Source organism: Microplitis demolitor, chromosome 6 (assembly GCF_026212275.2).
Source record: "Microplitis demolitor isolate Queensland-Clemson2020A chromosome 6, iyMicDemo2.1a, whole genome shotgun sequence".
Lineage (NCBI taxonomy): Eukaryota > Metazoa > Arthropoda > Insecta > Hymenoptera > Braconidae > Microplitis > Microplitis demolitor.
Window position 1 is genome coordinate 21,574,290 of NC_068550.1, and position 23,209 is coordinate 21,597,498.

Below are 23,209 nucleotides of genomic sequence, written 5' to 3' on the forward strand. Positions count from 1 at the left end.
TCTTATAGTTTTAAAAAAAATCTATATCTTGTTGCTCATAAATTGAATATTTGTAATTGGAGCATCATTTTGAAGATTCATCATTCGCTTCTTCAAATTTGTTTCTGTATAAAAAATTCTTTGATTTTTAATCTTTCAAATTTTATATTATAGTCAAGGGAATGGTTTTGATGAGTCACCATTTCTTGGACATAATTTTTTTTCTACTCTTTATTACTGTGAATTTTTAATTGAAATTCAAACCAAACTATCAAACATATTACAAAAATTTATTTAAACAAAAACTTATAAGGATATTGCGCTTTTGTATAGAAAATACTACTTATTTTTACTGATCCAAATCTTCCCAAATTCTAAATGGCTTTGAAGTTTCGCCATTTCTCCCCCATCACCAAATCTTTTTATCGTCAATACTTATAAGTTACACATTGCGAATTCGCTTTCAATCCTGCGACAAATTTTTTATAAACTAAAAATATTAGTTCGTTCACCGAACTCTTGCGAAATGGGTTTTTATGCCATAAAAATTTTATCATGTATCTTTTATGGTTGATAATAAATTTATGATTTTTAAAGAAAAAAAAAAGTTATTACTTCTGATCAACCTAATAACTTTTTTTGGTTCTTACTAATGTAAACTTTTTTTTTCGTTAATTCTTTTAGCTTGTTTTGTTCATCGACTACAATAAGTAAATTTTTATTTCAAGGCTAACTAATATAAATTTTCTTTATTTATTTTTCAATTCTTTCAGCTAAATTGTATATCAAATATTATTTCTTATAAAATTTACTTGAAATGTATAATCGTAACGATAAAAACTTATTTAAATATTTTTATTTCAGGGCCAACTATATATAAAATAGTTTTATTTGCACAACTTATAGGTCGTATACAAATTTTTACATAAATCATATTTTCATTTGGTAAAATATTTACTTCGTTATATATATTATTTCTTTCTTACTTTTTAACTTCTATAATTTATTTGTTTTTGGCTTCTTATATTTTTTGCACGTCACAGTCTTGGAATCCCGCTTGCACCACGCTCCGTAACCCTGAGTTGACTCTCAAAATTTCTTCAATTCTCTTGAAGACCGTACATAGTTTTATATCAACCTCTCCTTTTAATTTTGCTATCAACTTTTCTTCTACTTTTTTATCCTCTAACCCTCTCCACTCTTCTAGCAGCTCTTTTTCCTTCTCCACCCCTTCATATATTCCTTCACATTTCAGTAGGTGTATCAACGTTTCCTCCTCTTTCCCACACCCTCTACAGCTCCAGTGCCTGTACCCTTTTTTGCCCGCTCTTCCCAAATTTCCACACCTTATCCTCGCCCACATCTCCTTGTCCTCCCCTCTTACATTATCTTTTTTCCAGTAGTTATCTTCTTCTTTCTCTAATCTTATTTTTTTGTACAATGTATTATACGTTGATTTGTTTATTGCGTCTTCAGCCTCCTTTTACGTTCTCTCTCATTTTCTTAATGCCCTCATTCAGCTTTTCCTCTATTTCCTCTACTCCCGCATCCCTGTAGATCATCTCTATCACCTCCTCGCATTACATTTTTTTTAGCGCAACCTTCACCATTTTCCCCCATTTCGTCGGGCACCTGTTCATAATCCCTCTCATTTCTTCTTTCAGTGCTATCCTTGGCCATCTCTATTTTTCCATCATCATACAATCCTTCATATATCTTACTGCTCTTTCTTTTAATATTACTTCCATCTTTTCTACTCCCATCTCGTCCCTCCAAATATATTCTGGTGTATCCCTTCTTACTCCTAATGCCATCTTGCAGAGCCTCCTATGCACCCTCTCTATTTCTTCCGACTTTTCCCATCCCCAGACCTCCACTCCGTACAAAGCTACTGTTCTTGCCACAGTGTTCATCAGATACATCCTGTCCCTCATGCTGTTCCTTTTGCTCCTTTTTATCACTCCCCATACTGCATTTGTGGCCTTTTGTGCTTTTTGTGCTAGTTCCTTTTTTTGTTTCCCTGCGCTATTCCTTGTGGTGAAATGGTACCCAAGATATTTAAATTCTTTGACTTCTTCGACCTCACTTCCTTTATACATCCATTTCTTTCCCTTCTTTTTTCTACCTCCATTTCTGCATATTAGAATTTTTGTTTTTTCCACGTTCACCTCCATCTTATTCTCTTCTGTGTATCTTTCCAGCTCTTTCAGCATCCCTCTTAGCTCCTCTTCTGTGTCCGCAACTAGCGCCACATCATCCGCATATTTCATGACATGTATTCGTTGGTTCCCAATCATTGTCCCTCCTCTCTTCTTCTCTTCCATCGTCTTTTCTAGGTCGTCGATATCTATGCCATATAACGCTCCGCTCATCGCACACCCTTGTCTTTCCCCTTTTCTTGTTATAAATTCTTTTGTCTGTCTTCTTTTTCCTACTTTCACCTTACAATATGTTCTTTTATATATTTCTCTTATTATTCTGTGCATTCTCCCTCTGGCCCCCTTCCTCCATACCTTTCTCTTCATTTTTGGTCTCCTGACTGTGTCGAACGCCGCTCTAAAGTCTATGAACCCGATGCATAATTTTCCTCCCTTCCTCTTCATTTTGTTGTTTATTAGACTATTCAATACAAATATGTGGTCCCTTGTCCCTCTTTTTTTCCTGAACCCCGCCTGACTTTCTCTTAAAATTTTTTCTTTATCTATCCAGTTGTTTAGCCTCTCCGTCATCATAGTTGTCAATAACTTGTACCCTGTATTTAGAAGCGAAATTCCCCTGTAATTTTCTGTTCTTTCTTCGTCTCCTGCTTTCTAAATCGGAATTATCACTGCTGTGTCCCATCATTCTGGCATACTTCCTTCGTCCCATATTCTATTTATAATTTCGCCTATCCATTCGATGACATCTGGTGCACTGTTCTTTATAAATTCTGCTTCCATCCCGTCTTTCCCTGGAGCTTTGTGATTCCTGAGCTTTCTTATTGCGGCTTTCACTTCTCTCCTGCTGAAGTTTTTATCGAGCTTCGGCTCCTCTGATCCTTCATTACTACCTTCTCCTTTCCACGGCTCATTTTCTTCTTCTTCCGATTCTTTATTGCCTTCCCCATTCAGCAGATCACTAAAGTGCTTTTCCCATTGTTTTGCTCTTATGCTGTTGCTTGCAGCACTTTTCTTTCTTCCTCTGAACCTATTTATGGCTTCCCACCATTTTGTCATGTCTTTGGCGTTATTTATCTCCTCACACCTTTCCATCATCCACCTTTCCTTGCTCTCTTTGATTGTTTCCCTATATTTCTTTCTGCTTTCCTTCAGATTTCTTTTTTTTTCTTTGTTATTATCCTTGATGAATTCTTTGAGCTTCTTCCATACTTCTTTTCTTTTTTTTTACCCTCGATATTGTACCACTTTTTTTTCTCCTTTGTATCTTTGTCCTTCTTTCCTTTCATCACCATCCCCGTTTTTTCAGCCCCTTTTCTTACTATTTCCTTTATATCCTCCCACTTAAGCTCGTTTTTTTCCTCAACTGCTTCTGTCAGTGCTTCCTGCGTTGCTTCTGCATACTCCTGTATTTTTTCTTTCTTCCAGATCAGCTTATTTGCTCCAATTTCTTCCTGCTCTTCCTCCTCTGACATGCAGCTTCCTTCCTTACTCTCTTCCTCATTTCTCTTTACCTTATATCTCGCCAACACTGGTAGATGATCTGACTCTATTCTTTCCACCACTCTTACCTCTATTTCTTGCTCATCGCCTCTGTCCAGCGTTAGTATTAGGTCAATTACTGATCCTAAACTCTCTTCGTCTTCTCCGATGTAAGTTATTTCCCCACCTTCATCACCTCTTGCTCTATCATTTTATACGCAGAGTCCTAACTCATCACACATCTTTAGTAATTTTTTTCCTTCGCTGTTTACTGTCTTGTCTCTCGATTTTCTTTTTTTCCTCACTCTGCCTTCGTCCTCTCCTGTTACGTTTTCTTCTCCGATTCTCGCATTAAAGTCCCCAATGATCATCACACTTTCGTCCCTGTTTGCACATTCTTCTATCTGCCTTCTTAGCTCCGTTTCTAATTTGCTCATTCCTACATTGTTATACACTGTGATTATACTTTCACTTTCCTTACTTTCTTCCAACATCATTCCGTATTTCCATTCCCTGACTTCCCATTTTAATTTGCAATTTTTTTTTATCCCAATAATATGACCTCCCTTTGCTCTTCCTCTCTGTTTCTCTCTCGTCGCAGGCTTCGCCCACCATTTGAATTCTTTGCTCAGCCTCTCACATGTTATTTCCACCTTATCTTCCATTACCCATGACTCCACTAGCACAATTATCTCGTTTTCTTCCATCATTGTTGCAGCTTTTTCTACCTCATTCATACCTGCAACATTCCAAAACTATATTTTCCTTCTATTTTATTGCTCTCTTCCTTTATTTTGGTCCTCTCTCTCCTTGGCCTCTGTGTCTCTTTCTGTACCCACTCTCCACTCCTTTTTCTCATCATTCGCCCACTTTCATAATTCCAATTCTCCTTTTTTTTCATTCCAACACCACCATACCTCCCCAATTTTTATTTTCTTCCCCTCTACTTCTGTTACATTGCCATTACTCTGCTCCCATTTTGCTTTTCTTCTTATCCACCTCTCGACTTCTAACTCTCTACTCGTTTTTTATTCCCCCACCCACACTCCGGTCCCTTTCATAATCTTCCGTCTTCCCAGAACGTCTCTCTTCTCTTTCTCATTTGCACTTTCGATTATTATCTGTCTTCCTTTCTGGAATTTTACTCTCATCGGCTCAATTCTGACTTTCAATCTCCTTTCCATCACCTTCATTACGTCTTCTTTTCTTCGGTACATGCCATTTTCATAATATATGTGTATGTTTAACCTTTTTTGCTTCCTTTCTTTTAGTTCTTCCTCCAGCTCATTTCCATTAATTTTTTTTGGCTTTTCTTCAATGAGCTTTTCTTTTTCTTGTCTTCTCCATTCTTCATTTGTTTTGTCCTTCTTATCTTGTCTTTTCCTCGCCTCGCTCACGAATCTTTCCACCTCATTTTCCAAGCTCCATTCCCTCATTTCTTGAACATTCCTTTTATTCGCCCACGCGTTTTCTGTTTCCTTCACTCTTGATCGCTCTCTTTCCTGCCTTCCTCCACTGTTACTCTTTCCTTGTCTCTTTGTGTCGTGACTCTGACTGTCGTGTTGCTTTCCTTTTTTTTTCCTCGGTTGCTTTTGTCTTATTTGGTATGTTCGTCTTACTTTCTTTCTCCTTTTTTATTTTTTCACTTAGCTCTTTAATTACTCTGTCCTTTTTCTTTATGCTTTGTTCTCTTTTACCAATTTCCTTCTCTAATCTTTCTATTTCCTGTCTGTGTCTTCTTTCCTTTTCCACTTGGTCTTCTTTACATTTGCTCCTAATTATTTGGGCCCCTATCTTCGAGGTTTCTTGTCTTGTACATGCCTTTATTTCTTCCATTGATTTCATTATCAATTCTTCAACTTTTGTTTTTACCCTGTCTTCTATCTCTGCGATCAATTGCCACATCTTTTCCTCTGAATTTTTTTCACTATCCTTCATTTCCTGCTTTTGGCTCCAATTTGACATTCCAGTCTGCGTTGCTTGTTCTCTTGTCTTTTTTCCCACTTCATCGTTCTGTTTGTCTTTCCTATCATTGAGTGTCTCGATTATATCTAACTCTTTCGCCTCTTCATTACTGTCCTTCTCAACTTGCAGACTTCCTCTACTGTTTCTTGCCGGTGTTCTCGCTAGCTGAAATCCGGCTCTGCACCAGTCTGTTCCTACCTCATTTATATTGTCTGTGTTTTCTACCTTTTTTTGCTTTTGCCTTTATTATATCCATCTGACTACACACAAATTTTTCTAACGCTCCATTTTTCATACCGTAGTCTCTTTTACTCGCTGAATTTGTACTTTTGAATTTGCGCGGCCTTCCCCTCCTTCTCTTGGTCATCCCGGCGCTTGCGCCATTCACTTTACCTCTCTCATGTCTTTCCTCGTCACTTGTCATCTCTTTGTATGTGCTGCCCTCTCGTTCCTCGTCACTTTTTTCCTTCGTCTTGTCTCCCGCCAATTCCTCTATGTCCGCCAAAACCCGGATTGCTTTTACCTTTTGGTTTCCGCGTCTTTTGCTTTTCCCGTGCCACAGCTTTTCTTTTTTTTTATTATTCACATTGTTTGGCGTTTCTCACTCCCACCTTTTTTACTCTAAACTTACTTGCCTTTTCTTTTTTTTTTCACTATTTCATTTATTTTTGCACTAGCTACTCTTTTACACGTCTGTACACTTACACAGCTTACAGCGCTCCTTTCAGGGCCAACTAATATTTATTATTTTTTTTTTTATTCTTTCAGTTAAATCTTATATTAAATAAATTATTGTTTATAGAATTGACTTAAAATTACACTTTTCAGCGCTTCATTGTATTGAAAAATACTTATTTAAATGTTTTCATTTCAGGGCAAACTAATATTTAATTTTTTTATTTTTTCAGCTAGATCATTAACTGATTAAATTGTTACTTATAAAACTGACATCAAATGAAAAATTTAAACTCCCCATTGTAATGATAAAAACTTACCCAATAATTTCTGTTTCAGGGCCAACTAATATTTATTTTTTTATTCTTTTTTTTTTAATTCTTTCAGTCAAATTTTAAACTAAATAAATTATTGTTTATAAAATTTATATTAAACGGCACTTTTCAGCACCTTGTTAAAAAGTTGAAAACTTGTTTAAAAATTTCCATTTCAGGAATCAACTAACATGAATTGTTTTTTTTTTTTTTTTAATTTTTTCAGTCAGGTCTTACATCAAATAAATTATTCTTAATATAATTGACTTTAAGTGGGACTTCAGCGCCTTATTATTACGACGAAGAGTTTTTCAATCAATCCAATATCAAGGTTAACTGTCATAATTTTTTCTATTTTTATTTTTTGACTTTGATTTTAAGTAAATTATACAAAAAACAACCATACCCATACGTAAAACCATACCAAATTAAAACCAAACGGCTCTTTTCAGCGCCTGGCTCACATGGAGAAAGTTCTTGAGCTTTTGGGGTCCTGTTCATGCAGGGCCCCCCCCCCAAATTTTTTATACGTCTATTCTTTTCAAGTTTAATTATACTAAATTAGCAGTCATAAGAAATACAAAATTTTTTTTCCGTACAAATAACATAAAATTTTTTTCTTGCAGAGTATAATTCCCTTAAATAAAATTTCCCAATACCAATAAAACCCATCTTTAATTTTATCCTTTCCCATTGGACTCAACAAATTCATGAAACTTTTTTTTGTTGAATTTTACGGCAATTAGTAAAAAATTTTTTAACCTAGTCTGCAGAATTTTTATCTATCGTCTCTGTACTTAAAGATAAATATATTTATAAACTAAAGTGTAAACTATAATTTAACAAAAATCAAAAAATTGTAATTCTTTGTCAGTCATTTAAAACAATGAAACATTTACTGCGAAAAAATATCGGAGCATTGATGTGAGTTAAATGTTACAGAACTTAAATTATTATCCACGAACGTAAATTATAGTGGCCCTAAAAAGAGCCATTTCCAACTCAAAGTGTAAAACTTCAGTATCCAATTGTAAAAAATCTGTACATAGAAATAAAAAGAATTCCTGCCGAAAGACATATTTCGTTTGAGATTTCCTCAAAATAACATGAAAACCAAATTATAAAGTCGTGATGACAACTTTTTTTTCACAACCCGGGATATTTTTCTACTACTTATTGGTTAGCCGATACCGACTCAATCAATATTGTTATTATTTTGCGTTATAAATAATTACTTATAGCTGTAAAACTATAAAACTTACACTCTTGTAAACATTAAACAGTCAATAAAAATACTTAGTTGGAATACTTTTATTTGTTAAAATAAGAGACTAATGGTGAGGCAAAAATAAATATATGCACAACTCGAAATGTATGAAAAATCATAATTTAGTAAATATTAAAATTTGTACTTGTTGTTTAGCCACTTACTAAATAAATATAAATATTGAAAGAGTATGGAAGCAAGGATTGAATTCTTAGGTGTAAACTTGAATTGTTCTTTACGTATGAAAAATTTGGTGGCCCTGAAAAGGGCCGTTTTTAACTTAAGTCAGAACTTAAGTATCTAATTAGAAAGTATCTTCACCTGTACCATGATATATACTTCATCGCTGGCTTCATGTAATATGCCACAGAAGTCGTCTCTGCCACGTCGTCTGATGCAGTTGCCCAAGTGTATGTAGTCATCGTAGGCCTTGAAAGGAGCAGACTGGTCGGTGAGGGTCGTCAGGTTACCGAGCAAGTCAAGGGCGAAACACTGGGCGGTGTATCTCGTCTTGAGGTCCTTGGACTTGGACGGTTGGATGCCCAACGAAAGCCAAAAGTTGTCTTCCCGGCCGTGGCTTAGCTCCATACGGAAACTCCATGTTTCCTGGATGTCTGTCCTCGGATACAGGGATGACTCTGCAACCTCCACAGCTCCTGAATCTGTCGTGTATAGCTTCGTGCTGATTTTAGTCAGCTTAAACGTGTGGCCAGTTGAATTAATGAAATTCATCTTGACGTGTGAAGTTAAAAACTTGAATATTTTGCGTGACGTACAAAGTAAGTTGTCGGTTGGAAATGACCTACAATGAATGTATGACCATTAAGTAACCTCTGACCTTTACCACCTCCACGACTAAATTTCAACGTACTGCTTTCTGATTGGCTCGCAGTTACCGACGTGACGATTTTCTCGTAATTACTTTCTATCGGTACACGCGCACCAATCACAGCAAAGGAAATATCCCCTCTACTACTTCTAGCTTTCTTATTGGCTCGCAGGTACCGACAAAGTGAGTATTGTTGTTATTTTTCGTCGGTACGTGCGATCCAATAGAATTACCGAATCATCGATCCCTGAAATATTTGCATCAGACAAAATATTTAGCATTGCCAACGATGGAATATCAAAACTTAACAATATTAAAATATTCCGTTCGCATTTAGTTGATTTTTTAATAGTAGCTGGCTATTGGCTACTTCAACAATTTTACCACACTGTGAATGATATGAATAATTTTATTGATATATTTGTGAAATTTCAGGAGACTTTCGTCTGTTAGAGAGACTCAACTTTCCTTATGACAAGTACACAAAATAATTGTTTGAAAAAATCAAAAATTAATAATAGCTTTTCTATTAATAGCTTTTTCGTAATTTGTCACAAAAAAAAAAAAAATAATATTCCGGTACCGGGAATCGAACCTTTTTTTTTTTGTTTAAAGTTTCTTTATTTAAATTTACCATGTCATACATAATAGGAATAAATAAACTAAATAACATAAATCCTTAATTTCTAATTGTTTTAAACTTATTAATTGAGATCAACTGGCTGTTGTTGGCAGCGTCTCGGGTCTCTACCATCTTTGTAATTTTATTTACTGCTATTATTAGAGCCACCGAAGGCTCCGGTCACGATAGTCATTTTTTATTTTTTAATTATTTTTTTTCCTATTTAGCTTTTATTAAAACAGGAAAACAGTGGCTAAGTGTGCTCCTGTAGGCAATTCGAGCCTGCTGTCGACTACTACGTTGATCGTTGTTGGTCAAGCGGAAGCTTGGTTGCCGTGAGCAAATTTAGGGTTTTGTGCGCCGATTTTAAAAAACTACTTATACACTTTTCTATTGAATGTAAATTCTTTTTTTGAATAAACAGCCACTGTTCGCGTTAACAAATAGCTAGGTCCGTGGTTCGATATAGGGCGAATTGTTATACGGCGCGTACCGGGTTTTCAAACTACAAATATTTTTTATTGCAATAAAATTTATTTTACATAATAATCAGTTTGACTTCAAGTAAAGAGTCTCTATGTTTTCATCTCATTCGAAATTAATCTACTGAAATAATTTATTTATTTTTCCGTCAAGCTTTTGAATTAACAGTAGGAAACTTATGAATTCGAAGTAAAGTTTAATTGTAATTTCAACTATAAGAGAAAATAAATTTCAACTGGATAATTATTTTGAACTGGTAGTAAAATTGAGGATAACTTGTGACACTTAAGCCAGAAAAATCTTAAGTGAGTAATTACTTACGCTTAAGCGAATACATATTTATTCCAACTTCAAATTTTGAATGTTAATATTTTTCCAGGGGCTTTGATATTTTATTATTTAGGTTGCATTAAAAAAGTTATAAGAAATAAATAAAGGCAAATAAAATAAATTTAATGTGACTGATGTATTGCCAAAAAAATAATTTTTTAATAAAAATTTTAATGACAAGAAATATATGATTTTTTGAATGGACTGTTTATAAATTTTGGTTGGTAAATATCATAAACTTGGTAATTATTTTTTTTATTTCTTATAGTTTTAAAAAAAAATCTATATCTTGTTGCTTATAAATTGAATATTTGTAATTGGAGAATGATTTTGAAGATTCATCATTCGCTTCTTCAAATTTGTTTCTTTATGAAAAATTCTTTGATTTTTAATCTTTCAAATTTTATATTATAGTCAGAGGAATGGTTTTGATGAGTCACCATTTCTTGGACAAAATTGTTTTTCTACTCTTTATTACTGTGAATTTTAAATTGAAATTCAAACCAAACTATCAAACATATTACAAAAATTTATTTAAACAAAAACTTATAAGGATATTGCGCTTTTGTACAGAAAATCCTACTTATTTTTACTGATCCAAATTTTCCCAAATTTGAAATGGTTTCGAAATTACGCCATTTTTCCTTCATTGATACATTTTATAACCGATAATTTTTAGTTAATTGCGAATCTACTTTCAAATATTTAAAAAAAATTTACAGGAACCATACGAGAGGAAATTTTTTTCTCTATAAAAATTCCTCGATTTTTCTAATCTCTGAAATTTTTTAACATTGCCACTGCGATGGTTTTGATGAGTCGCCATTCCTTACGAAAAATTTTTATCTACTTTTTATAATTGCAAATTTTATCTTAGAATTTAAGCCACAGGTTAAAAATGTGACAAAATTTTACCAAAAAAAACTTGTAAGCAACTTGCGTTTCTGTACAGACCCCCGTTAATTTTCGAGACCCAAATCTTCCCAAGTTCTAAATGGCTTTGAAGTTTCGCCATTTCTCCCCCATCACCAAATCTTTTTATCGTCAATACTTGTAAGTTACACATTGCGAATTCGCTTTTAATCCTGCGACAAATTTTTTATAAACTAAAAATATTAGTTCGTTCACCGAACTCTTGCGAAATGGGTTTTTATGCCATAAAAATTTTATCATGTATCTTTTATGGTTGATAATAAATTTATGATTTTTTAAGAAAAAAAAAAGTTATTACTTCTGATCAACCTAATAACTTTTTTTGGTTCTTACTAATGTAAACTTTTTTTTTCGTTAATTCTTTTAGCTTGTTTTGTTCATCGACTACAATAAGTAAATTTTTATTTCAAGGCTAACTAATATAAATTTTCTTTATTTATTTTTCAATTCTTTCAGCTAAATTGTATATCAAATATTATTTCTTATAAAATTTACTTGAAATGTATAATCGTAACGATAAAAACTTATTTAAATATTTTTATTTCAGGGCCAACTATATATAAAATAGTTTTATTTGCACAACTTATAGGTCGTATACAAATTTTTACATAAATCATATTTTCATTTGGTAAAATATTCACTTCGTTATATATATTATTTCTTTCTTACTTTTTAACTTCTATAATTTATTTGTTTTTGGCTTCTTATATTTTTTGCACGTCACAGTCTTGGTATCTCGCTTGCACCACGCTCCGTAACCCTGAATTGACTCTCAAAATTTCTTCAATTCTCTTGAAGACCGTACATAGTTTTATATCAACCTCTCCTTTTAATTTCGCTATCATTTTTTCTTCTACTTTTTTATCCTCTAACCCTCTCCACTCTTCTAGCAGCTCTTTTTCCTTCTCCACCCCTTTATATATTCCTTCACATTTTAGTAGGTGTATCAACGTTTCCTCCTCTTTCCTACACCCTCTACATCTCCAGCCCCTGTACCCTTTTTTGCCCGCTCTTCCCAAATTTCCACACCTTATCCTCGCCCACATCTCCTTGTCCTCCCCTCTTACATTATCTTTTTTCCAGTAGTTATCTTCTTCTTTCTCTAATCTTATTTTTTTGTACAATGTATTATACGTTGATTTGTTTATTGCGTCTTCAGCCTTCTTTTTCATGTTCTCTCTCATTTTCTTAATGCCCTCATTCAGCTTTTCCTCTATTTCCTGTACTCCCGCATCCCTGTAGATCATCTCTATCACCTCCTCGCATTACATTTTTTTTAGCGCAACCTTCACCATTTTCCCCCATTTCGTCGGGCACCTGTTCATAATCCCTCTCATTTCTTCTTTCAGTGCTATCCTTGGCCATCTCTCTTTTTCCATCATCATACAATCCTTCATATATCTTACTGCTCTTTCTTTTAATATTACTTCCATCTTTTCTACTCCCATCTCGTCCCTCCAAATATATTCTGGTGTATCCCTTCTTACTCCTAATGCCATCTTGCAGAGCCTCCTATGCACCCTCTCTATTTCTTCCGACTTTTCCCACCCCCAGACCTCCACTCCGTACAAAGCTACTGTTCTTGCCACAGTGTTCATCAGATACATCCTGTCCCTCATGCTGTTCCTTTTGCTCCTTTTTATCACTCCCCATACTGCATTTGTGGCCTTTTGTGCTTTTTGTGCTAGTTCCTTTTTTTGTTTCCCTGCGCTATTCCTTGTGGTGAAATGGTACCCAAGATATTTAAATTCTTTGACTTCTTCGACCTGACTTCCTTTATACATCCATTTCTTTCCCTTCTTTTTTCTACCTCCATTTCTGCATATTAGAATTTTTGTTTTTTCCACGTTCACCTCCATCTTATTCTCTTCTGTGTATCCATCCAGCTCTTTCAGCATCCCTCTTAGCTCCTCTTCTGTGTCCGCAACTAGCGCCACATCATCCGTATATTTCATGACATGTATTCGTTGGTTCCCAATCATTGTCCCTCCTCTCTTCTTCCCCACCTTCATCACCTCTTGCTCTATCATTTTATACGCAGCGTCCTAACTCATCACACATCTTTAGTAATTTTTTTCCTTCGCTGTTTACTGTCTTGTCTCTCGATTTTCTTTTTTTCCTCACTCTGCCTTCGTCCTCTCCTGTTACGTTTTCTTCTCCGATTCTCGCATTAAAGTCCCCAATGATCATCACACTTTCGTCCCTGTTTGCACATTCTTCTATCTGCCTTCTTAGCTCCGTTTCTAATTTGCTCATTCCTACATTGTTATACACTGTGATTATACTTTCACTTTCCTTACTTTCTTCCAACATCATTCCGTATTTCCATTCCCTGACTTCCCATTTTAATTTGCAATTTTTTTTTATCCCAATAATATGACCTCCCTTTGCTCTTCCTCTCTGTTTCTCTCTCGTCGCAGGCTTCGCCCACCATTTGAATTCTTTGCTCAGCCCCTCACATGTTATTTCCACCTTATCTTCCATTACCCATGTCTCCACTAGCACAACAATCTCGTTTTCTTCCATCATTGTGGCAGCTTTTTCTACCTCATTCATACCTGCAACATTCCAAAACTATATTTTCCTTCTATTTTCTTGCTCTCTTCCTTTATTTTGGTCCTCTTTCTCCTTGGCCTCTGTGTCTCTTTCTGTACCCACTCTCCACTCCTTTTTCTCATCATTCGCCCACTTTCATAATTCCAATTCTCCTTTTTTTTCATTCCAACACCACCATACCTCACCAATTTTTAACCTTTTTTGCTTCCTGTCTTTTAGTTCTTCACCCAGCTCATTTCCATTAATTTTTTTTGGCTTTTCTTTAATGAGCTTTTCTTTTTCTTGTCTTCTCCATTCTTCATTTGTTTTGTCCTTCTTATCTTGTCTTTTCCTCGCCTCGCTCACGAATCTTTCCACCTCATTTTTCAAGCTCCATTCCCTCATTTCTTGAACATTCCTTTCATTCACCCACGCGTTTTCTGTTTCCTTCACTCTTGATCGCCCTCTTTCTTGCCTTCCTCCACTGTTACTCTTTCCTTGTCTCTTTGTGTCGTGACTCTGACTGTCGTGTTGCTTTCCTTTTTTTTTTCCTCGGTTGCTTTTGTCTTATTTGGTATGTTCGTCTTACTTTCTTTCTCCTTTTTTATTTTTTCACTTAGCTCTTTAATTACTCTGTCCTTTTCCTTTATGCTTTGTTCTCTTTTACCAATTTCCTTCTCTAATCTTTCTATTTCCTGTCTGTGTCTTCTTTCCTTTTCCACTTGGTCTTCTTTACATTTGCTTCTAATTATTTGGGCCCCTATCTTCGAGGATTCTTGTCTTGTACATGCCTTTATTTCTTCCATTGATTTCATTATCAATTCTTCAACTTTTGTTTTTACCCTGTCTTCTTTCTCTGCGATCAATTGCCACATCTTTTAATCTGAATTTTTTTCACTATCCTTCATTTCCTGCTTTTGGCTCCAATTTGACATTCCAGTCTGCGTTGCTTGTTCTCTTGTCTTTTTTCCCACTTCATCTTTCTGTTTGTCTTTCCTATCGTTGATTGTCTCGATTATATCTAACTCTTTCGCCTCTTCATTACTGTCCTTCTCAACTTGCAGACTTCCTCTACTGTTTCTTGCCGGTGTTCTCGCTAGCTGAAATCCGGCTCTGCACCAGTCTGTTCCTACCTCATTTATATTGTCTGTGTTTTCTACCTTTTTTGCTTTTGCCTTTATTATATCCATCTGACTAAACAAAAATTTTTCTAACGCTCCATTTTTCATACCGTAGTCTCTTTTACTCGCTGAATTTGTACTTTTGAATTTGCGCGGCCTTCCCCTCCTTCTCTTGGTCATCCCGGCGCTTGCGCCATTCGCTTTACCTCTCTCATGTCTTTCCTCGTCACTTGTCATCTCTTTGTATGTGCTGCCCTCTCGTTCCTCGTCACTTTTTTCCTTCGTCTTGTCTCCCGCCAATTCCTCTATGTCCGCCAAAACCCGGATTGCTTTTACCTTTTGGTTTCCGCGTCTTTTGCTTTTCCCGTGCCACAGCTTTTCTTTTTTTTTATTATTCACCTTGTTTGGCGTTTTTCACTCCCACCTTTTTTACTCTAAACTTACTTGCCTTTTCTTTTTTTTTTCACTATTTCATTTATTTTTGCACTAGCTACTCTTTTACACGTCTGTACACTTACACAGCTTACAGCGCTCCTTTCAGGGCCAACTAATATTTATTATTTTTTTTTTTATTCTTTCAGTTAAATCTTATATTAAATAAATTATTGTTTATAGAATTGACTTAAAATTACACTTTTCAGCGCTTCATTGTATTGAAAAATACTTATTTAAATGTTTTCATTTCAGGGCAAACTAATATTTAATTTTTTTATTTTTTCAGCTAGATCATTAACTAACCAAATTGTTACTTATAAAACTGACATCAAATGAAAAATTTAAACTCCCCATTGTAATGATAAAAACTTACCCAATAATTTCTGTTTCAGGGCCAACTAATATTTATTTTTTTATTCTTTTTTTTTTAATTCTTTCAGTCAAATTTTAAACTAAATAAATTATTGTTTATAAAATTTATATTAAACGGCACTTTTCAGCACCTTGTTAAAAAGTTGAAAACTTGTTTAAAAATTTCCATTTCAGGAATCAACTAACATGAATTGTTTTATTTTTTTTTTTTAATTTTTTCAGTCAGGTCTTACATCAAATAAATTATTCTTAATATAATTGACGTCAAGTGGGACTTCAGCGCCTTATTATTACGACGAAGAGTTTTTCAATCAATCCAATATCGAGGTTAACTGTCATAATTTTTTCTATTTTTATTTTTTGACTTTGATTTTAAGTAAATTATACAAAAAACAACCATACCCATACGTAAAACCATACCAAATTAAAACCAAACGGCTCTTTTCAGCGCCTGGCTCACATGGAGAAAGTTCTTGAGCTTTTGGGGTCCTGTTCATGCAGGGCCCCCCCCCCAAATTTTTTATACGTCTATTCTTTTCAAGTTTAATTATACTAAATTAGTAGTCATAAGAAATACAAAATTTTTTTTCCGTACAAATAACATAAAATTTTTTTCTTGCAGAGTATAATTCCCTTAAATAAAATTTCCCAATACCAATAAAACCCATCTTTAATTTTATCCTTTCCCATTGGACTCAACAAATTCATGAAACTTTTTTTTGTTGAATTTTACGGCAATTAGTAAAAAATTTTTTAACCTAGTCTGCAGAATTTTTATCTATCGTCTCTGTACTTAAAGATAAATATATTTATAAACTAAAGTGTAAACTATAATTTAACAAAAATCAAAAAATTGTAATTCTTTGTCAGTCATTTAAAACAATGAAACATTTACTGCGAAAAAATATCGGAGCATTGATGTGAGTTAAATGTTACAGAACTTAAATTATTATCCACGAACGTAAATTATAGTGGCCCTAAAAAGAGCCATTTCCAACTCAAAGTGTAAAACTTCAGTATCCAATTGTAAAAAATCTGTACATAGAAATAAAAAGAATTCCTGCCGAAAGACATATTTCGTTTGAGATTTCCTCAAAATAACATGAAAACCAAATTATAAAGTCGTGATGACAACTTTTTTTTCACAACCCGGGATATTTTTCTACTACTTATTGGTTAGCCGATACCGACTCAATCAATATTGTTATTATTTTGCGTTATAAATAATTACTTATAGCTGTAAAACTATAAAACTTACACTCTTGTAAACATTAAACAGTCAATAAAAATACTTAGTTGGAATACTTTTATTTGTTAAAATAAGAGACTAATGGTGAGGCAAAAATAAATATATGCACAACTCGAAATGTATAAAAAATCATAATTTAGTAAATATTAAAATTTGTACTTGTTGTTTAGCCACTTACTAAATAAATATAAATATTGAAAGAGTATGGAAGCAAGGATTGAATTCTTAGGTGTAAACTTGAATTGTTCTTTACGTATGAAAAATTTGGTGGCCCTGAAAAGGGCCGTTTTTAACTTAAGTCAGAACTTAAGTATCTAATTAGAAAGTATCTTCACCTGTACCATGATATATACTTCATCGCTGGCTTCATGTAATATGCCACAGAAGTCGTCTCTGCCACGTCGTCTGATGCAGTTGCCCAAGTGTATGTAGTCATCGTAGGCCTTGAAAGGAGCAGACTGGTCGGTGAGGGTCGTCAGGTTACCGAGCAAGTCAAGGGCGAAACACTGGGCGGTGTATCTCGTCTTGAGGTCCTTGGACTTGGACGGTTGGATGCCCAACGAAAGCCAAAAGTTGTCTTCCCGGTCGTGGCTTAGCTCCATACGGAAACTCCATGTTTCCTGGATGTCTGTCCTCGGATACAGGGATGACTCTGCAACCTCCACAGCTCCTGAATCTGTCGTGTATAGCTTCGTGCTGATTTTAGTCAGCTTAAACGTGTGGCCAGTTGAATTAATGAAATTCATCTTGACGTGTGAAGTTAAAAACTTGAATATTTTGCGTGACGTACAAAGTAAGTTGTCGGTTGGAAATGACCTACAATGAATGTATGACCATTAAGTAACCTCTGACCTTTACCACCTCCACGACTAAATTTCAACGTACTGCTTTCTGATTGGCTCGCAGTTACCGACGTGACGATTTTCTCGTCATTACTTTCTATCGGTACACGCGCACCAATCACAGCAAAGGAAATATCCCCTCTACTACTTCTAGCTTTCTTATTGGCTCGCAGGTACCGACACAGTGAGTATTGTTGTTATTTTTCGTCGGTACGTGCGATCCAATAGAATTACCGAATCATCGATCCCTGAAATATTTGCATCAGACAAAATATTTAGCATTGCCAACGATGGAATATCAAAACTTAACAATATTAAAATATTCCGTTCGCATTTAGTTGATTTTTTAATAGTAGCTGGCTATTGGCTACTTCAACAATTTTACCACACTGTGAATGATATGAATAATTTTATTGATATATTTGTGAAATTTCAGGAGACTTTCGTCTGTTAGAGAGACTCAACTTTCCTTATGACAAGTACACCAAATAATTGTTTGAAAAAATCAAAAATTAATAATAGCTTTTCTATTAATAGCTTTTTCGTAATTCGTCACAAAAAAAAAAAAAATAATATTCCGGTACCGGGAATCGAACCTTTTTTTTTTTTGTTTAAAGTTTCTTTATTTAAATTTACCATGTCATACATAATAGGAATAAATGAACTAACTAACATAAATCCTTAATTTCTAATTGTTTTAAACTTATTAATTGAGATCAACTGGCTGTTGTTGGCAGCGTCTCGGGTCTCTACCATCTTTGTAATTTTATTTACTGCTATTATTAGAGCCACCGAAGGCTCCGGTCACGATAGTCATTTTTTATTTTTTAATTATTTTTTTTTCTATTTAGCTTTTATTAAAACAGGAAAACAGTGGCTAAGTGTGCTCCTGTAGGCAATTCGAGCCTGCTGTCGACTACTACGTTGATCGTTGTTGGTCAAGCGGAAGCTTGGTTGCCGTGAGCAAATTTAGGGTTTTGTGCGCCGATTTTAAAAAACTACTTATACACTTTTCTATTGAATGTAAATTCTTTTTTTGAATAAACAGCCACTGTTCGCGTTAACAAATAGCTAGGTCCGTGGTTCGATATAGGGCGAATTGTTATACGGCGCGTACCGGGTTTTCAAACTACAAATATTTTTTATTGCAATAAAATTTATTTTACATAATAATCAGTTTGACTTCAAGTAAAGAGTCTCTATGTTTTCATCTCATTCGAAATTAATCTACTGAAATAATTTATTTATTTTTCCGTCAAGCTTTTGAATTAACAGTAGGAAACTTATGAATTCGAATTAAAGCTTAATTGTAATTTAAACTATAAGAGAAAATAAATTTCAACTGGATAATTATTTTGAACTGGTAGTAAAATTGAGGATAACTTGTGACACTTAAGCCAGAAAAATCTTAAGTGAGTAATTACTTACGCTTAAGCGAATACATATTTATTCCAACTTCAAATTTTGAATGTTAATATTTTTCCAGGGGCGTTGATATTTTATTATTTAGGTTGCATTAAAAAAGTTATAAGAAATAAATAAAGGCAAATAAAATAAATTTAATGTGACTGATGTATTGCCAAAAAAATAATTTTTTAATAAAAATTTTAATGACAAGAAATATATGATTTTTTGAATGGACTGTTTATAAATTTTAATTGGTAAATATCATAAATTTGGTAATTATTTTTTTTATTTCTTATAGTTTTAAAAAAAAATCTATATCTTGTTGCTTATAAATTGAATATTTGTAATTGGAGAATGATTTTGAAGATTCATCATTCGCTTCTTCAAATTTCTTTCTTTATAAAAAATTCTTTGATTTTTAATCTTTCAAATTTTATATTATAGTCAAGGGAATGGTTTCGATGAGTCGCTATTCCTTACGAAAAATTTTTTTTTTACTTTTTATAATTGCAAATTTTATCTTAGAATTTAAGCCACAGGTTAAAAATGTGACAAAATTTTACCAAAAAATACTTGTAAGCAACTTGCGTTTCTGTACAGACCCCCGTTAATTTTCGAGACCCAAATCTTCCCAAATTCTAAATTGCTTTGAAGTTTCGCCATTTCTCCCCCATCACCAAATCTTTTTATCGTCAATACTTATAAGTTACACATCGCGAATTCGCTTTCAATCCTGCGACAAATTTTTTATAAACTAAAAATATTAGTTCGTTCACCGAACTCTTGCGAAATGGGTTTTTATGCCATAAAAATTTTATCATGTATCTTTTATGGTTGATAAAAAATTTATGATTTTTAAAGAAAAAAAAAGTTATTACTTCTGATCAACCTAATAACTTTTTTTGGTTCTAACTAATGTAAACTTTTTTTTTTCGTTAATTCTTTTAGCTTGTTTTGTTCATCGACTACGATAAGTAAATTTTTATTTCGAGGCTAACTAATATAAATTTTTTTTATTTATTTTTCAATTCTGTCAGCTAAATTGTATCCTTCCAAAAGCAGATTCTCTGTAGAACATCGCGCCAAGTACACGTTTCAAATTTATTAAAAGTAAAAAAAAAAATTATTTTTTACAAAAAAAAAGTCAAATCGAAAAAATACTAAGTACCTAGTATAATGCAAAATCATAACAAACATTTTCATGAAATTTCAAAAAAAAATTGTATTACAAAATTTCAATGTACTTGGTGTGCGTTACTACATGTACTCAAGCAAAATTAATTTCTTATAAAATCAACCATGCTTTTTTTTACTCTTTTGTGAGCACACCAAGTACATTGAAATTTTTTTATACAATTTTTTTTTGAAATTTTATGAAAATGTTTGTAAGTAAATTTTTATTTCAAGGCTAACTAATATAAATTTTCTTTATTTATTTTTCAATTCTTCCAGCTAAATTGTATATCAAATATTATTTCTTATCAAATTTACTTAAAATGTATAATCGTAACGATAAAAACTTATTTAAATATTTTTATTTCAGGGCCAACTATATATAAAATAGTTTTATTTGCACAACTTATAGGTCTTTTACAAATTTTTACATAAATCATATTTTCATTTGGTAAAATATTCACTTCGTTATATATATTATTTCTTTCTTACTTTTTAACTTCTATAATTTATTTGTTTTTGGCTTCTTATATTTTTAGCACGTCACAGTCTTGGTATCCCGCTTGCACCACGCTCCGTAACCCTGAGTTGACTCTCAAAATTTCTTCAATTCTCTTGAAGACCGTACATAGTTTTATATCAACCTCTCCTTTTAATTTTGCTATCATTTTTTCTTCTACTTTTTTATCCTCTAACCCTCTCCACTCTTCTAGCAGCTCTTTTTCCTTCTCCACCCCTTTATATATTCCTTCACATTTTAGTAGGTGTATCAACGTTTCCTCCTCTTTCCCACACCCTCTACAGCTCCAGTCCCTGTACCCTTTTTTGCCCGCTCTTCCCAAATTTCCACACCTTATCCTCGCCCACATCTTCTTGTCCTCCCCTCTTACATTATCTTTTTTCCAGTAGTTATCTTCTTCTTTCTCTAATCTTATTTTTTTGTACAATGTATTATACATTGATTTGTTTATTGCGTCTTCAGCCTCCTTTTTCACGTTCTCTCTCATTTTCTTAATGCCCTCATTCAGCTTTTCCTCTATTTCCTGTACTCCCGCATCCCTGTAGATCATCTCTATCACCTCCTCGCATTACATTTTTTTTAGCGCAACCTTCACCATTTTCCCCCATTTCGTCGGGCACCTGTTCATAATCCCTCTCATTTCTTCTTTCAGTGCTATCCTTGGCCATCTCTCTTTTTCCATCATTATACAATCCTTCATATATCTTACTGCTCTTTCTTTTAATATTACTTCCATCTTTTCTACTCCCATCTCGTCCCTCCAAATATATTCTGGTGTATCCCTTCTTACTCCTAATGCCATCTTGCAGAGCCTCTTATGCACCCTCTCTATTTCTTCCGACTTTTCCCACCCCCAGAACTCCACTCTGTACAAAGCTACTGTTCTTGCCACAGTGTTCATCAGATACATCCTGTCCCTCATGCTGTTTTTTTTGCTCCTTTTTATCACTCCCCATACTGCATTTGTGGCCTTTTGTGCTTTTTGTGCTAGTTCCTTTTTTTGTTTCCCTGCGCTATTCCTTGTGGTGAAATGGTACCCAAGATATTTAAATTCTTTGACTTCATCGACCTCACTTCCTTTATACATCCATTTTTTTCCCTTCTTTTTTCTACCTCCATTTCTGCATATTAGAATTTTTATTTTTTTCACGTTCACCTCCATCTTATTCTCTTCTGTGTACCTTTCCAGCTCTTCCAGCATCCCTCTTAGCTCCTCTTCTGTGTCCGCAACTAGCGTTACATCATCCGCATATTTCATGACATGTATTCGTTGGTTCCCAATTATTGTCTCTCCTCTCTTCTTCTTTTCCATCGTCTTTTCTAGGTCGTCGATATCTATGCCATATAACGCTCCGCTCATCGCACACCCTTGTCTTACCCCTTTTCTTGTTATAAATTCTTTTGTCTGTCTTCTTTTTCCTACTTTCACCTTACAATATGTTCTTTTATATATTTCTCTTATTATTCTGTGCATTCTCCCTCTGGCCCCCTTCCACCATACCTTTCTCTTCATTTTTGGTCTCCTGACTGTGTCGAACGCCGCTCTAAAGTCTATGAACCCGATGCATAATTTTCCTCCCTTCCTCTTCATTTTGTTGTTTATTAGACTATTCAATACAAATATGTGGTCCCTTGTCCCTCTTTTTTTCCTGAACCCCGCCTGACTTTCTCTTAAAATTTTTTCTTTATCTATCCAGTTATTTAGCCTCTCCGTCATCATAGTTGTCTTCATAGGTCGAAAAAGTTTCCCCCACGCGAAATGTTCGATCCATATTATATTATATTATAATTTTTATTAATTTACTAATTAAATTTAATGGTTTTATTTTTTTTTTTTATTTTTTATTAATAAAGTTGATTAGCAGTTTTATTTAAACCAAATTTGGTATTTTTTTTTTTTTATAAAAAACGCGAATAAATAATAAATGACGAGAGTAGCTTTCGGAACTTGTTCGTACTTGCTCGATCACGGTTATATGAAGAATTCTTTTGTTCGTTAAGACATGGATACATTCGATGCGTCGATGTTTTTTAATTCTGTCGTCATGAGAGCGGGAAAAGTAGTAATGAATTCTACCAACTTGTAGAATAATTTTGAGTTAAGAAATTCCTTTATTATAGCAAAAACTAATCAAATACAGTTTGTTTTATGGCATAAAACAAGGGAATATGTGTTCAGTTCCATCTGGTGAACTTTCATATAACTCTTTGGGTGTTTTGAAAAATTATCACAGCTCAGTTTTCGATCTATTATGTTTACTGATAGGAGTAACGACTGGATGGATTATCCCAATGCTTTATTGAAGATTTAACTAACTAACGTTTACTAATCATAAGTTTGGATATTTACTGCGTTGTTTTTTGATCAATTGTATATAAAAAGTCATCCACTAAACTTTTCAGAATGGATTTTAATTTAGATAACACGGTATTTGACAGTTATAATGACTTAAAATCTTTTATAGAGCAATATGAACGTCATGTGAAACATTGTTTTTTAATTGCTCGAAGTAAGCTATT

At 33.8% G+C, this 23,209-nt stretch overlaps 3 protein-coding genes across 3 annotated transcripts; all 3 read right to left on the reverse strand.

Annotated features, from left to right (window-relative positions):
- Positions 1-2,819: 2,819 nt before the first annotated feature.
- Positions 2,820-5,053, reverse strand: LOC128668115 (golgin subfamily A member 6-like protein 22). The gene is made up of 3 exons (XM_053740282.1): positions 4,866-5,053; positions 3,348-3,821; positions 2,820-3,165 (listed from the first exon to the last, which is right to left on the reverse strand). The coding sequence occupies exons 1-3, from the start codon at positions 5,051-5,053 to the stop codon at positions 2,820-2,822; spliced, it is 1,008 nt and encodes a 335-aa protein (XP_053596257.1).
- Positions 5,054-12,300: 7,247 nt separating this feature from the next.
- Positions 12,301-13,065, reverse strand: LOC128668116 (uncharacterized). Its single transcript, XM_053740283.1, has one exon. The coding sequence runs from the start codon at positions 13,063-13,065 to the stop codon at positions 12,301-12,303; it is 765 nt and encodes a 254-aa protein (XP_053596258.1).
- An 8,192-nt stretch (positions 13,066-21,257) lies between these two features.
- LOC128668117 (uncharacterized) lies at positions 21,258-22,049 on the reverse strand. Its single transcript, XM_053740284.1, has one exon. The coding sequence runs from the start codon at positions 22,047-22,049 to the stop codon at positions 21,258-21,260; it is 792 nt and encodes a 263-aa protein (XP_053596259.1).
- Between the last annotated feature and the right edge of the window lie 1,160 nt (positions 22,050-23,209).

Excerpts from the sequence above, each read along its gene's own strand:
- LOC128668115 (XM_053740282.1), bottom strand. The coding sequence starts at position 5,053 with ATGAGGGAATGGAGCTTGGAAAATGAGGTGGAAAGATTCGTGAGCGAG. Across the intron at positions 3,822-4,865 it reads AAAGAAAGGAAGCAAAAAAG|AGCAAGAGGTGATGAAGGTG; the intron begins GTTAAACATACA and ends ATAAAATGATAG. Across the intron at positions 3,166-3,347 it reads GGTAAAAAAAAAGAAAAGAA|GTTCAGAGGAAGAAAGAAAA; the intron begins GTATGGAAGAAG and ends AGCCATAAATAG.
- LOC128668116 (XM_053740283.1), bottom strand. The coding sequence starts at position 13,065 with ATGATAGAGCAAGAGGTGATGAAGGTGGGGAAGAAGAGAGGAGGGACA.
- LOC128668117 (XM_053740284.1), bottom strand. The coding sequence starts at position 22,049 with ATGAGCGGAGCGTTATATGGCATAGATATCGACGACCTAGAAAAGACG.